A 15,210-nucleotide genomic window follows, 5' to 3' on the forward strand; every position below is an offset into this window, starting at 1 on the left:
GATCACGGTGGTCTTGGTGACCCCTGTAACCTGGTAACCCCAGTGGTCTCGGCGCCCCTGTAGCCCTGGTTGTCCTAGTGGTCTTGGTGATCCCTGTAGCCCTGGTGAGCCCCGTAGCCCTGATGGTCCCAGTGGTCTCTGTGACCCCTGTAGCCCTGGTGATCCCAGTCACCCCTGTAGCCCTGGTGATCCCAGTGATCTCTGTAGCCCTGGTGATCCTGGTGGTCTCGGCGACCCCTGTAGCCCCTGTGATCCTGGTGGTCTCGGTGACCCCTGTAACCCTGGTGATCCCTGTGGTCTCGGTGACCTCTGTAGCCCTGGTGATCCCGGTGGTGTCGGTGACCCCTGTAGCCCTGGTGATCCCGGTGGTCTCGGTGACCCCTGTAGCCCTGGTGATCCCGGTGGTCTCGGTGACCCCTGTAGCCCTGGTGGTCCCAGTGGTCTTGGTGATCCCTGCAGCCCTGGTGATCCTGGTGGTCTCGGTGACCCCTGTCGCCCTGGTGATCCCGGTGGTGTCGGTGACCCCTGTAGCCCTGGTGATCCCGGTGGTCTCGGTGACCCCTGTAGCCCTGGTGATCCCTGTGGTCTCGGTGACCCCTGTAGCCCTGGTGGTCCCAGTGGTCTTGGTGATCCCTGTAGCCCTGGGGATCCTGGTGGTCTCGGCAACCCCTGTAGCCCTGGTGATCACGGTGGTCTCGGTGACCCCTGTAACCTGGTAACCCCAGTGGTCTCGGCGCCCCTGTAGCCCTGGTGCTCCTAGTGGTCTTGGTGATCCCTGTAGCCCTGGTGAGCCCCGTAGCCCTGATGGTCCCAGTGGTCTCTGTGTCCCCTGTAGCCCTGGTGATCCCAGTCACCCCTGTAGCCCTGGTGATCCCAGTGATCTCTGTAGCCCTGGTGATCCTGGTGGTCTCGGCGACCCCTGTAGCCCCGATGATCCTGGTGGTCTCGGTGACCCCTGTAACCCTGGTGATCCCTGTGATCTCGGTGACCTCTGTAGCCCTGGTGATCCCGGTGGTCTCGGTGACACCTGTAGCCCTGGTGATCCCGGTGGTCTCGGTGACCCCTGTAGCCCTGGTGGTCCCAGTGGTCTTGGTGATCCCTGTAGCCCTGGTGGTCCCAGTGGTCTCTGTGACCCCTGTAGCCCTGGTGATCCCTGTGGTCTCGGTGACCTCTGTAGCCCTGGTGATCCCGGTGGTCTCGGTGACCCCTGTAGCCCTGGTGATCCCGGTGGTCTCGGTGACCTCTGTAGCCCTGGTGATCCCGGTGGTCTCGGTGACCCCTGTAACCCTGGTGATCCCTGTGGTCTCGGTGACCTCTGTAGCCCTGGTGATCCCGGTGGTCTCGGTGACCCCTGTAGCCCTGGTGGTCCCAGTGGTCTTGGTGATCCCTGTAGCCCTGGGGATCCCGGTGGTCTCGGCAACCCCTGTAGCCCTGGTGATCACGGTGGTCTTGGTGACCCCTGTAACCTGGTAACCCCAGTGGTCTCGGCGCCCCTGTAGCCCTGGTGGTCCTAGTGGTCTTGGTGATCCCTGTAGCCCTGGTGAGCCCCGTAGCCCTGATGGTCCCAGTGGTCTTGGTGATCCCTGTAGCCCTGGTGGTCCCAGTGGTCTCTGTGACCCCTGTAGCCCTGGTGATCCCTGTGGTCTCGGTGACCTCTGTAGCCCTGGTGATCCCTGTGATCTCGGTGACCTCTGTAGCCCTGGTGATCCCGGTGGTCTCGGTGACCCCTGTAACCCTGGTGATCCCTGTGGTCTCAGTGACCCCTGTAGCCCTGGTGATCCCGGTGGTCTCGGTGACCTCTGTAGCCCTGGTGATCCCGGTGGTCTCGGTGGCCCCTGTAACCCTGGTGATCCCTGTGGTCTCGGTGACCTCTGTAGCCCTGGTGATCCCGGTGGTCTCGGTGACCCCTGTAGCCCTGGTGGTCCCAGTGGTCTTGGTTATCCCTGTAGCCCTGGGGATCCCGGTGGTCTCGGCAACCCCTGTAGCCCTGGTGATCACGGTGGTCTTGGTGACCCCTGTAACCTGGTAACCCCAGTGGTCTCGGCGCCCCTGTAGCCCTGGTTGTCCTAGTGGTCTTGGTGATCCCTGTAGCCCTGGTGAGCCCCGTAGCCCTGATGGTCCCAGTGGTCTCTGTGACCCCTGTAGCCCTGGTGATCCCAGTCACCCCTGTAGCCCTGGTGATCCCAGTGATCTCTGTAGCCCTGGTGATCCTGGTGGTCTCGGCGACCCCTGTAGCCCCTGTGATCCTGGTGGTCTCGGTGACCCCTGTAACCCTGGTGATCCCTGTGGTCTCGGTGACCTCTGTAGCCCTGGTGATCCCGGTGGTGTCGGTGACCCCTGTAGCCCTGGTGATCCCGGTGGTCTCGGTGACCCCTGTAGCCCTGGTGATCCCGGTGGTCTCGGTGACCCCTGTAGCCCTGGTGGTCCCAGTGGTCTTGGTGATCCCTGCAGCCCTGGTGATCCTGGTGGTCTCGGTGACCCCTGTCGCCCTGGTGATCCCGGTGGTGTCGGTGACCCCTGTAGCCCTGGTGATCCCGGTGGTCTCGGTGACCCCTGTAGCCCTGGTGATCCCTGTGGTCTCGGTGACCCCTGTAGCCCTGGTGGTCCCAGTGGTCTTGGTGATCCCTGTAGCCCTGGGGATCCTGGTGGTCTCGGCAACCCCTGTAGCCCTGGTGATCACGGTGGTCTCGGTGACCCCTGTAACCTGGTAACCCCAGTGGTCTCGGCGCCCCTGTAGCCCTGGTGCTCCTAGTGGTCTTGGTGATCCCTGTAGCCCTGGTGAGCCCCGTAGCCCTGATGGTCCCAGTGGTCTCTGTGTCCCCTGTAGCCCTGGTGATCCCAGTCACCCCTGTAGCCCTGGTGATCCCAGTGATCTCTGTAGCCCTGGTGATCCTGGTGGTCTCGGCGACCCCTGTAGCCCCGATGATCCTGGTGGTCTCGGTGACCCCTGTAACCCTGGTGATCCCTGTGATCTCGGTGACCTCTGTAGCCCTGGTGATCCCGGTGGTCTCGGTGACACCTGTAGCCCTGGTGATCCCGGTGGTCTCGGTGACCCCTGTAGCCCTGGTGGTCCCAGTGGTCTTGGTGATCCCTGTAGCCCTGGTGGTCCCAGTGGTCTCTGTGACCCCTGTAGCCCTGGTGATCCCTGTGGTCTCGGTGACCTCTGTAGCCCTGGTGATCCCGGTGGTCTCGGTGACCCCTGTAGCCCTGGTGATCCCGGTGGTCTCGGTGACCTCTGTAGCCCTGGTGATCCCGGTGGTCTCGGTGACCCCTGTAACCCTGGTGATCCCTGTGGTCTCGGTGACCTCTGTAGCCCTGGTGATCCCGGTGGTCTCGGTGAACCCTGTAGCTCTGGTGGTCCCAGTGGTCTTGGTGATCCCTGTAGCCCTGGGGATCCCGGTGGTCTCGGCAACCCCTGTAGCCCTGGTGATCACGGTGGTCTTGGTGACCCCTGTAACCTGGTAACCCCAGTGGTCTCGGCGCCCCTGTAGCCCTGGTGGTCCTAGTGGTCTTGGTGATCCCTGTAGCCCTGGTGAGCCCCGTAGCCCTGATGGTCCCAGTGGTGTCTGTGACCCCTGTAGCCCTGGTGATCCCGGTCACCCCTGTAGCCCTGGTGATCCCAGTGATCTCTGTAGCCCTGGAGTTCCTGGTGGTCTCGGCGACCCCTTTGGCCTGATGATCCCTGTGGTCTCGGTGACTCTTGTAGCCCCAGTGATCCCTGTGGTCTCAGTGACCTCTGTAGCCCTGGTGATCCCGGTGGGCTCGGTGACCCCTGTAACCCTGGTGATCCCTGTGGTCTCGGTGACCTCTGTAGCCCCAGTGATCCCTATGGTCTCGGTGATCTCTGTAGCCCTGGTGATCCCGGTGGTCTCGGTGAGCCCTGTAACCCTGGTGATCCCTGTGGTCTCGGTGACCTCTGTAGCCCTGGTGATGCCGGTGGTCACGGTGACCCCTGTAGCCCTGGTGATCCCGGTGGTCTCGGTGACCTCTGTAGCCCTGGTGATCCCGGTGGTCTCGGTGACCCCTGTAACCCTGGTGATCCCTGTGGTCTCGGTGACCTCTGTAGCCCTGGTGATCCCGGTGGTCTCGGTGACCCCTGTAGCCCTGGTGATCCCGGTGGTCTCGGTGACCCCTGTAGCCCTGGTGATCCCGGTGGTCTCGGTGACCCCTGTAGCCCTGGTGATCCCGGTGGTCTCGGTGACCTCTCTAGCCCTGGTGATCCCGGTGCTCTCGGTGACCCCTGTAACCCTGGTGATCCCTGTGGTCTCGGTGACCTCTGTAGCCCTGGTGATCCCGGTGGTCTCGGTGACCCCTGTAGCCCTGGTGATCCCGGTGGCCTCGGTGACCCCAGTGGCCCTGGTGAACCCAGTGATCTCTGTAGCCCTGGTGATCCCGGTGGTCTCGGTGATCCCTGTAACCATGGTGATCCCGGTGGTCTCGGTGATCCCTGTAGCCCTGGTGATCCCGGTGGTCTCGGTGACCCTAGTGGCCCTGGTGATCCCAGTGATCTCTGTAGCCCTGGTGATCCCGGTGGTCTCGGTGATCCCTGTAGCCCTGGTGATCCCGGTGGTCTCGGTGACCCCTGTAGCCCCGGTGATCCCTGTGGTCTCGGCGACCCATGTAGCCCCGGTGATTCTTGTGGTCTCGGTGATCTCTGTAGCCCTGGTGATGCTGGTGGTCTCGGTGACCCCTGTAACCCTGGTGATCCCAGTGGTGTCGGTGACCCCTGTAGCCCTGGTGATCCCGGTGGCCTCGTTGACCCCAGTGGCCCTGGTGAACCCAGTGATCTCTGTAGCCCTGGTGATCCTGGTGGTCTCGGTGACACCTGTAACCCTGGTGATCCCTGTGGTCTCGGTGACCTCTGTAGCCCTGGTGATCCCGGTGGTCACGGTGACCCCTGTAGCCCTGGTGATCCCGGTGGTCTCGGTGACCTCTGCAGCCCTGGTGATCCCGGTGCTCTCGGAGACCCCTGTAACCCTCGTGATCCCTGTGGTCTCGGTGACCTCTGTAGCCCTGGTGATCCCGGTGGTCTCAGTGACCACTGTAGCCCTGGTGATCCCGGTGGTCTCGGTGACCCCTGTAGCCCTGGTCATCCCGGTGATCTCTGTAGCCCTGGTGATCCTGGTGGTCTCGGCGACCCCTGTAGCCCCGATGATCTCTGTGGTCTCGGTGACTCCTGTAGCCCCAGTGATCCCTGTGGTCTTGGTGACCTCTGTAGCCCTGGTGATCCCGGTGGGCTCGGTGACCCCTGTAACCCTGGTGATCCCTGTGGTCTCGGTGACCTCTGTAGCCCCAGTGATCCCTGTGGTCTCGGTGATCTCTGTAGCCCTGGTGATCCCGGTGGGCTCGGTGACCCCTGTAACCCTGGTGATCCCTGTGGTCTCGGTGACCTCTGTAGCCCTGGTGATCCCGGTGGTCACGGTGACCCCTGTAGCCCTGGTGATCCCGGTGGTCTCGGTGACCTCTGTAGCCCTGGTGGTCCCGGTGGTCTCGGTGACCCCTGTAACCCTGGTGATCCCTGTGGTCTCGGTGACCTCTGTAGCCCTGGTGATCCCGGTGGTCTCGGTGACCCCTGTAGCCCTGGTGATCCCGGTGGTCTCGGTGACCCCTGTAGCCCTGGTGATCCCGGTGGTCTCGGTAACCCCTGTAGCCCTGGTAATCCCGGTGGTCTCGGTGACCTCTGTAGCCCTGGTGATCCCGGTGGTCTCGGTGACCCCTGTAACCCTGGTGATCCCTGTGGTCTCGGTGACCTCTGTAGCCCTGGTGATCCCGGTGGTCTCGGTGACCCCTGTAGCCCTGGTGATCCCGGTGGCCTCGGTGACCCCAGTGGCCCTGGTGAACCCAGTGATCTCTGTAGCCCTGGTGATCCCGGTGGTCTGGGTGATCCCTGTAGCCATGGTGATCCCGGTGGTCTCGGTGATCCCTGTAGCCCTGGTGATCCCGGTGGTCTCGGTGACCCCACTGGCCCTGGTGATCCCAGTGATCTCTGTAGCCCTGGTGATCCCGGTGGTCTCGGTGATCCCTGTAGCCCTGGTGATCCCGGTGGTCTCGGTGACCCCTGTAGCCCCGGTGATCCCTGTGGTCTCGGCGACCCATGTAGCCCCGGTGATTCTTGTGGTCTCGGTGATCTCTGTAGCCCTGGTGATGCTGGTGGTCTCGGTGACCCCTGTAACCCTGGTGATCCCGGTGGTGTCGGTGACCCCTGTAGCCCTGGTGATCCCGGTGGTCTCGGTGACCCCTGTAGCCCTGGTGATCCCGGTGGCCTCGGTGACCCCAGTGGCCCTGGTGAACCCAGTGATCTCTGTAGCCCTGGTGATCCCGGTGGTCTCGGTGACCCCTGTAACCCTGGTGATCCCTGTGGTCTCGGTGACCTCTGTAGCCCTGGTGATCCCGGTGGTCACGGTGACCCCTGTAGCCCTGGTGATCCCGGTGGTCTCGGTGACCTCTGCAGCCCTGATGATCCCGGTGGTCTCGGTGACCCCTGTAACCCTGGTGATCCCTGTGGTCTCGGTGACCTCTGTAGCCCTGGTGATCCCGGTGGTCTCGGTGACCCCTGTAGCCCTGGTGAGCCCGGTGGTCTCGGTGACCCCTGTAGCCCTGGTGATCCCGGTGGTCTTGGTGACCACCGTAGCCCTGGTGATCCCGGTGGTCTCGGTGACCTCTGTAGCCCTGGTGATCCAGGTGGGCTCGTTGACCCCTGTAACCCTGGTGATCACTGTGGTCTCGGTGACCTCTGTAGCCCTGGTGATCCCAGTGGTCTCGGTGACCCCTGTAGCCCTGGTGATCCCGGTGGCCTCGGTGACCCCAGTGGCCCTGGTGAACCCAGTGATCTCTGTAGCCCTGGTGATCCCAGTGGTCTCGGTGATCCCTGTAGCCATGGTGATCCCGGTGGTCTCGGTGATCCCTGTAGCCCTGGTGATCCCGGTGGTCTCGGTGACCCCAGTGGCCCTGGTGATCCCAGTGATCTCTGTAGCCCTGGTGATCCCCGTGGTCTCGGTGATCCCTGTAGCCCTGGTGATCCCGGTGGTCTCGGTGACCCCTGTAGCCCCGGTGATCCCTGTGGTCTCGGCGAACCATGTAGCCCCGGTGATTCTTGTGGTCTCGGTGATCTCTGTAGCCCTGGTGATCCTGGTGGTCTCGGTGACCCCTGTAACCCTGGTGATCCCGGTGGTGTCGGTGACCCCTGTAGCCCTGGTGATCCCGGTGGTCTCGGTGACCCCTGTAGCCCTGGTGATCCCGGTGGCCTCGGTGACCCCAGTGGCCCTGGTGAACCCAGTGATCTCTGTAGCCCTGGTGATCCCGTTGGTCTCGGTGATTCCTGTAGCCCTGGTGATCCCGGTGGTCTCGGTGATCCCTGTAGCCCTGGTGATCCCGGTGGTCTCGGTGACCCCAGTGGCCCTGGTGATCCCAGTGATCCCTGTAGCCCTGGTGATCCCGGTGGTCTCGGTGACCCCTGTAGCCCTGGTGATCCCTGTGGTCTCGGCGACCCATGTAGCCCCGGTGATTCTTGTGGTCTCGGTGATCTCTGTAGCCCTGGTGATCCTGGTAGTCTCGGTGACCCCATGTAACCCTGGTGATCCCGGTGGTGTCGGTGACCCCTGTTGCCCTGGTGATCCCGGTGGTCTCGGTGACCCCTGCAGCCCTGGTGATCCCGGTGGTCTCGGTGAACCCTGTAGCCCTGGTGGTCCCAGTGGTCTTGGTGATCCCTGCAGCCCTGGTGATCCTGGTGGTCTCGGTGACCCCTGTCGCCCTGGTGATCCCGGTGGTGTCGGTGACCCCTGTAGCCCTGGTGATCCCGGTGGTCTCGGTGACCCCTGTAGCCCTGGTGATCCCTGTGGTCTCGGTGACCCCTGTAGCCCTGGTAGTCCCAGTGGTCTTGGTGATCCCTGTAGCCCTGGGGATCCCGGTGGTCTCGGCAACTCCTGTAGCCCTGGTGATCACGGTGGTCTTGGTGACCCCTGTAACCTGGTAACCCCAGTGGTCTCGGCGCCCCTGTAGCCCTGGTGGTCCTAGTGGTCTTGGTGATCCCTGTAGCCCTGGTGAGCCCCGTAGCCCTGATGGTCCCAGTGGTCTCTGTGACCCCTGTCGCCCTGGTGATCCCAGTCACCCCTGTAGCCCTGGTGATCCCAGTGATCTCTGTAGCCCTGGTGATCCTGGTGGTCTCGGCGACCCCTGTAGCCCCGATGATCCTGGTGGTCTCGGTGACCACTGTAACCCTGGTGATCCCTGTGGTCTCGGTGACCTCTGTAGCCCTGGTGATCCCGGTGGTGTCGGTGACCCCTGTAGCCCTGGTGATCCCGGTGGTCTCGGTGACCCCTGTAGCCCTGGTGATCCCGGTGGTCTCGGTGACCCCTGTAGCCCTGGTGATCCCGGTGGTGTCAGTGACCCCTGTAGCCCTGGTGATCCCGGTGGTCTCGGCAACCTCTGTAGCCCTGGTGATCACGGTGGTCTTGGTGACCCCTGTAACCTGGTAACCCCAGTGGTCTCGGCGCCCCTGTAGCCCTGGTGGTCCTAGTGGTCTTGGTGATCCCTGTAGCCCTGGTGAGCCCCGTAGCCCTGGTGGTCCCAGTGGTCTCTGTGACCCCTGTAGCCCTGGTGATCACAGTGATCCCTGTAGCCCTGGTGATCCCGGTGGTGTCGGTGATCCCTGTAGCCCTGGTGATCCCAGTGGTCTCGGTGACCCCAGTGGCCCTGGTGATCCCAGTGATCTCTGTAGCCCTGGTGATCCCGGTGGTCTCGGTGATCCCTGTAGCCCTGGTGATCCCGGTGGTCTCGGTGACCCCTGTAGCCCCGGTTATCCCTGTGGTCTCGGCGACCCATGTAGCCCCGATGATTCTTGTGGTCTCGGTGATCTCTGTAGCCCTGGTGATCCAGGTGGTCTCGGTGACCCCTGTAACCCTGGTGATCCCGGTGGTGTCGGTGACCCCTGTAGCCCTAGTGATCCCGGTGGCATCGGTGACCCCTGTAGCCCTGGTGATCCCGGTGGTCTCGGTGACCCCTGTAGCCCTGGTGGTCCCAGTGGTCTTGGTGACCGCTGTAGCCCTGGTGATCCTGGTGGTCTCGGTGACCCCTGTAGCCCTGGTGATCCTGGTGGTGTCGGTGACCCCTGTAGCCCTGGATATCCCGGTGGTCTCGGTGACCCCTGTAGCCCTGGTGATCCCGGTGGTCTCGGTGACCCCTGTAGCCCTGGTGGTACCAGTGGTCTTGGTGATCCCTGTAGCCCTGGTGATCCCGGTGGTCTCGGCAACCCCTGTAGCTCTGGTGATCACGGTGGTCTTGGTGACCCCTGTAACCTGGTAACCCCAGTGGTCTCGGCGCCCCTGTAGCCCTGGTGGTCCTAGTGGTCTTGGTGATCCCTGGAGCCCTGGTGAGCCCCGTAGCCCTGATGGTCCCAGTGGTCTCTGTGACCCCTGTGGCCCTGGTGATCCCCGTCACCCCTGTAGCCCTGGTGATCCCAGTGATCTCTGTTGCCCTGGTGATCCTGGTGGTCTCGGCGACCCCTGTAGCCCCGATGATCCTGGTGGTCTCGGTGACCCCTGTAACCCTGGTGATCCCTGTGGTCTCGGTGACCTCTGTAGCCCTGGTGATCCCGGTGGTCTCGGTGACCCCTGTAGCCCTGGTGGTCCCACTGGTCTTGGTGATCCCTGTAGCCCTGGTGGTCCCAGTGGTCTCTGTGACCCCTGTAGCCCTGGTGATCCCAGTGATCTCTCTTGCCCTGGTGATCCTGGTGGTCTCGGCGACCCCTGTAGCCCCGGATCCCTGTGGTCTCGGTGACCCCTGCAGCCCAAGTGATCCCTGTGGTCTCGGTGACCTCTGCAGCCCTGGTGATCCCGGTGGGCTCGGTGACCCCTGTAACCCTGGTGATCCCTGTGGTCTCGGTGACCTCTGTAGCCCCAGTGATCCCTGTGGTCTCGGTGATCTCTGTAGCCCTGGTGATCCCAGTGGGCTCGGTGACCCCTGTAACCCTGGTGATCCCTGTGTTCTCGGTGACCTCTGTAGCCCTGGTGATCCCGGTGGTCTCGGTGACCCCTGTAGCCCTGGTGATCCTGGTGGTCTCGGTGACCTCTGTAGCCCTGGTGATCCCGGTGGTCTCGGTGACCCCTGTAGCCCTGGTGATCCCTGTGGTCTCGGTGTCCTCTGTAGCCCTGGTGATCCCGGTGGTCTCGGTGACCCCTGTAGCCCTGGTGATCCCGGTGGTCTCGGTGACCCCTGTAGCCCTGGTGATCTCGGTGGTCTCAGTGACCCCTGTAACCCTGGTGATCCCTGTGGTCTCGGTGACCTCTGTAGCCCTGGTGATCCCGCTGGTCTCGGTGACCCCTGTAGCCCTGGTGATCCCGGTGGTCTCGTTGACCCCAGTGGCCCTGGTGAACCCAGTGATCTCTGTAGCCCTGGTGATCCCGGTGGTCTCGGTGATCCCTGTAGCCCTGGTGATCCCGGTGGTCTCGGTGATCCCTGTAGCCCTGGTGATCCCGGTGGACTCTGTGACCCCAGTGGCCCTGGTGATCCCAGTGATCTCTGTAGCCCTGGTGATCCCGGTGGTCTCGGTGATCCCTGTAGCCCCGGTGATCCTTGTGGTCTCGGTGATCTCTGTAGCCCTGGTGATCCTGGTGGTCTCTGTGATCTCTGTAACCCTGGTGATCCCGGTGGTGTCGGTGACCCCTGTAGCCCTGGTGATCCCGGTGGTCTCGGTGACCCCTGTAGCCCTGGTGATCCCGGTGGTCTCGGTGACCCCTGTAGCCCTGGTGGTCCCAGTGGTCTTGGTGATCCCTGTAGCCCTGGTGATCCGGGTGGTCTCTGTGACCCCTGTAACCCTGGTGATCCTGGTGGTGTCGGTGACCCCAGTAGCCCTGGTGATCCCGGTGGTCTCGGTGACCCCTGTCGCCCTGGTGATCCCGGTGGTCTCGGTGACCCTTGTAGCCCTGGTGTCCCAGTGGTCTTGGTGATCCCTGTAGCCCTGGTGATCACGGTGCTCTCGGCAACCCCTGTAGCCCTGTTGATCACGGTGGTCTTGGTGACCCCTGTAACCTGGTAACCCCAGTGGTCTTGGCGCCCCTGTAGCCCTGGTGGTCCTAGTGGTCTTGGTGATCCCTGTAGCCCTGGTGAGCCCCGTAGCCCTGATGGTCCCAGTGGTCTCTGTGACCCCTGTAGCCCTGGTGATCCCAGTCACCCCTGTAGCCCTGGTGATCCCAGTGATCTCTGTAGCCCCGATGATCCCGGTGGTCTCGGTGACCTCTGTAGCCCTGGTGATCCCGGTGGTCTCGGTGACCCCTGTAGCCCTGGTGATCCCGGTGGTCTCGGTGACCCCTGTAGCCCCGGTGATCCCTGTGGTCTCGGCGACCCATGTAGCCCCGGTGATCCCGGTGGTCTCGGTGATCTCTGAAGCCCTGGTGATCCTGGTGGTCTCGGTGACGCCTGTAACCCTGGTGATCCCGGTGGTCTCGGTGACCCCTGTAGCCCTGGTGATCCCAGTGATCTCTGTAGCCCTGGTGATCCCGGTGGTCTCGGTGATCCCTGGTGATCCCGGTGGTGTCGGTGACCCCTGTAGCCCTGGTGATCCCGGTGGTCTCGGTGACCCCTCTAGCCCTGGTGATCCCGGTGGTCTCGGTGACCCCTGTAGCCCTGGTGATCTCGGTGGTCTCAGTGACCCCTGTAACCCTGGTGATCCCTGTGGTCTCGGTGACCTCTGTAGCCCTGGTGATCCCGGTGGTCTCGGTGACCCCTGTAGCCCTGGTGATCCCGGTGGTCTTGGTGACCCCAGTGGCCCTGGTGAACCCAGTGATCTCTGTAGCCCTGGTGATCCCGGTGGTCTCGGTGATCCCTGTAGCCCTGGTGATCCCGGTGGTCTCGGTGATCCCTGTGGCCCTGGTGATCCCGGTGGTCTCTGTGACCCCTGCAGCCTCGGTGATCCCTGTGGTCTCGGCGAACCATGTAGCCCCGGTGATCCTTGTGGTCTCGGTTATCTCTGTAGCCCTGGTGATCCTGGTGGTCTCGGTGACCCCTGTAACCCTGGTGATCCCGGTGGTGTCGGTGACCCCTGTAGCCCTGGTGATCCCAGTGGTCTCGGTGACCCCTGTACCCCTGGTGATCCCGGTGGTCTCGGTGAGCCCTGTAGCCCTGGTGGTCCCAGTGGTCTTGGTGATCCCTGTAGCCCTGGTGATCCTGGTGGTCTCGGTGACCCCTGTAACCCTGGTGATCCCGGTGGTGTCGCTGACCCCTGTAGCCCTGGTGATCCCGGTGTTCTCGGTGACCCCTGTTGCCCTGGTGATCCTGGTGGTCTCGGCGACCCCTGTAGCCCCGGATCCCTGTGGTCTCGGTGACCCCTGCAGCCCCAGTGATCCCTGTGGTCTCGGTGACCTCTGTAGCCCTGGTGATCCCGGTGGGCTCGGTGACCCCTGTAACCCTGGTGATCCCTGTGGTCTCGGTGACCTCTGTAGCCCCAGTGATCCCTGTGGTCTCGGTGATCTCTGTAGCCCTGGTGATCCCAGTGGGCTCGGTGACCCCTGTAACCCTGGTGATCCCTGTGTTCTCGGTGACCTCTGTAGCCCTGGTGATCCCGGTGGTCTCGGTGACCCCTGTAGCCCTGGTGATCCCTGTGGTCTCGGTGTCCTCTGTAGCCCTGGTGATCCCGGTGGTCTCGGTGACCCCTGTAGCCCTGGTGATCCCGGTGGTCTCGGTGACCCCTGTAGCCCTGGTGATCTCGGTGGTCTCAGTGACCCCTGTAACCCTGGTGATCCCTGTGGTCTCGGTGACCTCTGTAGCCCTGGTGATCCCGGTGGTCTCGGTGACCCCTGTAGCCCTGGTGATCCCGGTGGTCTCGTTGACCCCAGTGGCCCTGGTGAACCCGGTGGTCTCGGTGACCCCTGTAGCCCCGGTGATCCCTGTGGTCTCGGCGACCCATGTAGCCCCGGTGATCCCGGTGGTCTCGGTGATCTCTGTAGCCCTGGTGATCCTGGTGGTCTCGGTGACGCCTGTAACCCTGGTGATCCCGGTGGTCTCGGTGACCCCTGTAGCCCTGGTGATCCCAGTGATCTCTGTAGCCCTGGTGATCCCGGTGGTCTCGGTGATCCCTGGTGATCCCGGTGGTGTCGGTGACCCCTGTAGCCCTGGTGATCCCGGTGGTCTCGGTGACCCCTCTAGCCCTGGTGATCCCGGTGGTCTCGGTGACCCCTGTAGCCCTGGTGATCTCGGTGGTCTCAGTGACCCCTGTAACCCTGGTGATCCCTGTGGTCTCGGTGACCTCTGTAGCCCTGGTGATCCCGGTGGTCTCGGTGACCCCTGTAGCCCTGGTGATCCCGGTGGTCTTGGTGACCCCAGTGGCCCTGGTGAACCCAGTGATCTCTGTAGCCCTGGTGATCCCGGTGGTCTCGGTGACCCCTGCAGCCTCGGTGATCCCTGTGGTCTCGGCGACCCATGTAGCCCCGGTGATCCTTGTGGTCTCGGTTATCTCTGTAGCCCTGGTGATCCTGGTGGTCTCGGTGACCCCTGTAACCCTGGTGATCCCGGTGGTCTCGGTCAGCCCTGTAGCCCTGGTGGTCCCAGTGGTCTTGGTGATCCCTGTAGCCCTGGTGATCCTGGTGGTCTCGGTGACCCCAGTAACCCTGGTGATCCCGGTGGTGTCGCTGACCCCTGTAGCCCTGGTGATCCCGGTGTTCTCGGTGACCCCTGTAGCCCTGGTGATCCCCGTGGTCTCGGTGACCCCTGTAGCCCTGGTGGTCCCAGTGGTCTTGGTGATCCCAGTAGCCCTGGTGATCCCGGTGGTCTCGGCAACCCCTGTAGCCCTGGTGATCACGGTGGTCTTGGTGACCCCTGTAACCTGGTAACCCCAGTGGTCTCTGCGCCCCTGTAGCCCTGGTGGTCCTAGTGGTCTTGGTGATCCCTGTAGCCCTGGTGAGCCCCGTAGCCCTGATATTCCCAGTGGTCTCTGTGACCCCTGTAGCCCTGGTGATCCCAGTCACCCCTGTAGCCCTGGTGATCCCAGTGATCTCTGTAGCCCTGGTGATCCTGGTGGTCTCGGCGACCCCTGTAGCCCCGATGATCCCGGTAGTCTCGGTGAGCCCTGTAACCCTGGTGATCCCTGTGGTCTCGGTGACCTCTGTAGCCCTGGTGATCCCGGTGATCTCGGTGACACCTGTAGCCCTGGTGATCCCAGTGGTCTCGGTGACCCCTGTAGCCCTGGTGATCCTGGTGGTCTCGGTAACCCCTGTAGCCCCGGTGATCCCTGTGGTCTCGGCGACCCATGTAGCCCCGGTGATCCCGGTGGTCTCGGTGATCTCTGTAGCCCTGGTGATCCTGGTGGTCTCGGTGACCCCTGTAACCCTGGTGATCCCAGTGTTCTCTGTAGCCCTGGTGATCCCGGTGGTCTTGGTGATCCCCGTGGCCCTGGTGATCCCGGTGGTGTCGGTGACGCCTGTAGCCCTGGTGATCCCGGTGGTCTCGGTGACCCCTGTAGCCCTGGTGATCCCGGTGGTCTCGGAGACTTCTGTAGCCCCGGTGATCCCTGTGGTCTCGGCGACCCATGTAGCCCCGGTGATCCTTGTGGTCTCGGTGATCTCTGTAGCCCTGGTGATCCCGGTGGTGTCGGTGACCCGTGTAGCCCCGGTGATCCTTGTGGTCTTGGTGATCCCTGTAGCCCTGGTGATCCCGGTCGTCTCGATGACCCCTGTGGCCCTGGTGATCCCCCTGGTCTCGGTGACCCCTGCAGCCCTGGTGATTCCGGTGGTCTCGGTGATCCCTGAAGCCCTGGTGATCCCGGTGGTCTCGGTGACCCCTGTAGCCCTGGTGATTCCGGTGGTCTCGGTGATCCCTGTAGCCCTGGTGATCCCGGTGGTCTCGGCGATCTCTGTAGCCCTGCTGATCCCTGTAGCCCTGGTGATCCCGGTGGTCTCGGCAACCCCTGTGGCCCTGGTGATCCCGGTGACCCCTGCAGCCCTGGTGATCCCAGTGATCTCTGTAGCTTTGGTGATCCCGGTGGTCTCGGTGATCCCTGTAGCCCTGGTGATCCCGGTGGTCTCGGTGACCCCTGTAGCCCTGGTGATCCCGGTGGTCTCGGTGACCCCTGTAGCCCTGGTGATCCCGGTGGTCTCGGTGACCCATGTATTCCTGGTGATCCCGGTGGTCTCGGTGATCTCCGTAGCCCTGGCGGTCTTGTTCAAACTCAATCCCATGGGAACTCTATCCTACCGGACCTCAGTCCCAAATTAGCCCATGTTT

The 15,210-nt window shown here is 63.2% G+C and overlaps 2 protein-coding genes across 2 annotated transcripts; both read right to left on the reverse strand.

Moving 5' to 3' along the window:
- Positions 1-2,748: 2,748 nt before the first annotated feature.
- Positions 2,749-6,878, reverse strand: LOC137368775 (repetin-like). The gene is made up of 10 exons (XM_068028977.1): positions 6,552-6,878; positions 6,402-6,499; positions 6,057-6,309; positions 5,751-5,967; positions 4,890-5,248; positions 4,581-4,806; positions 4,275-4,411; positions 3,735-3,996; positions 3,279-3,583; positions 2,749-2,991 (listed from the first exon to the last, which is right to left on the reverse strand). Exons 1-10 carry the CDS (start codon positions 6,876-6,878, stop codon positions 2,749-2,751), a joined length of 2,427 nt encoding a protein of 808 aa, XP_067885078.1.
- A 1,131-nt stretch (positions 6,879-8,009) lies between these two features.
- On the reverse strand, positions 8,010-15,164 carry LOC137368776 (collagen alpha-1(I) chain-like). The gene is made up of 13 exons (XM_068028978.1): positions 15,054-15,164; positions 14,559-14,767; positions 13,894-14,497; positions 13,522-13,569; positions 12,842-12,976; positions 11,267-11,483; positions 10,730-11,150; positions 9,436-9,849; positions 9,197-9,345; positions 8,754-9,106; positions 8,682-8,707; positions 8,387-8,573; positions 8,010-8,252 (listed from the first exon to the last, which is right to left on the reverse strand). The coding sequence occupies exons 1-13, from the start codon at positions 15,162-15,164 to the stop codon at positions 8,010-8,012; spliced, it is 3,117 nt and encodes a 1,038-aa protein (XP_067885079.1).
- Between the last annotated feature and the right edge of the window lie 46 nt (positions 15,165-15,210).

The sequence above is a fragment of the Heterodontus francisci genome, chromosome 4, assembly GCF_036365525.1.
Source record: "Heterodontus francisci isolate sHetFra1 chromosome 4, sHetFra1.hap1, whole genome shotgun sequence".
NCBI classification, from domain to species: domain Eukaryota; kingdom Metazoa; phylum Chordata; class Chondrichthyes; order Heterodontiformes; family Heterodontidae; genus Heterodontus; species Heterodontus francisci.

Excerpts from the sequence above, each read along its gene's own strand:
- LOC137368775 (XM_068028977.1), bottom strand. The coding sequence starts at position 6,878 with ATGGCTACAGGGATCACCGAGACCACTGGGATCACCAGGGCTACAGAG. Across the intron at positions 5,249-5,750 it reads GGATCACCAGGGCTACAGAG|GGGTCACCGAGCCCACCGGG; the intron begins GTCACCGAGACC and ends CCAGGGTTACAG. Across the intron at positions 4,807-4,889 it reads CCAGGGCTACAGGGGTCACC|GATCACCAGGGCTACAGAGA; the intron begins GTGACCACCGGG and ends CGAGACCACCAG.
- LOC137368776 (XM_068028978.1), bottom strand. The coding sequence starts at position 15,164 with ATGGGATTGAGTTTGAACAAGACCGCCAGGGCTACGGAGATCACCGAG. Across the intron at positions 11,484-12,841 it reads GGGGTCACCGAGACCACCGG|GGCTACAGAGATCACTGGGA; the intron begins GTTCACCAGGGC and ends CGGGATCACCAG. Across the intron at positions 8,253-8,386 it reads GGATCACCAGGGCTACAGGG|GGCTACAGAGGTCACCGAGA; the intron begins GTCACTGACACC and ends CGGGATCACCAG.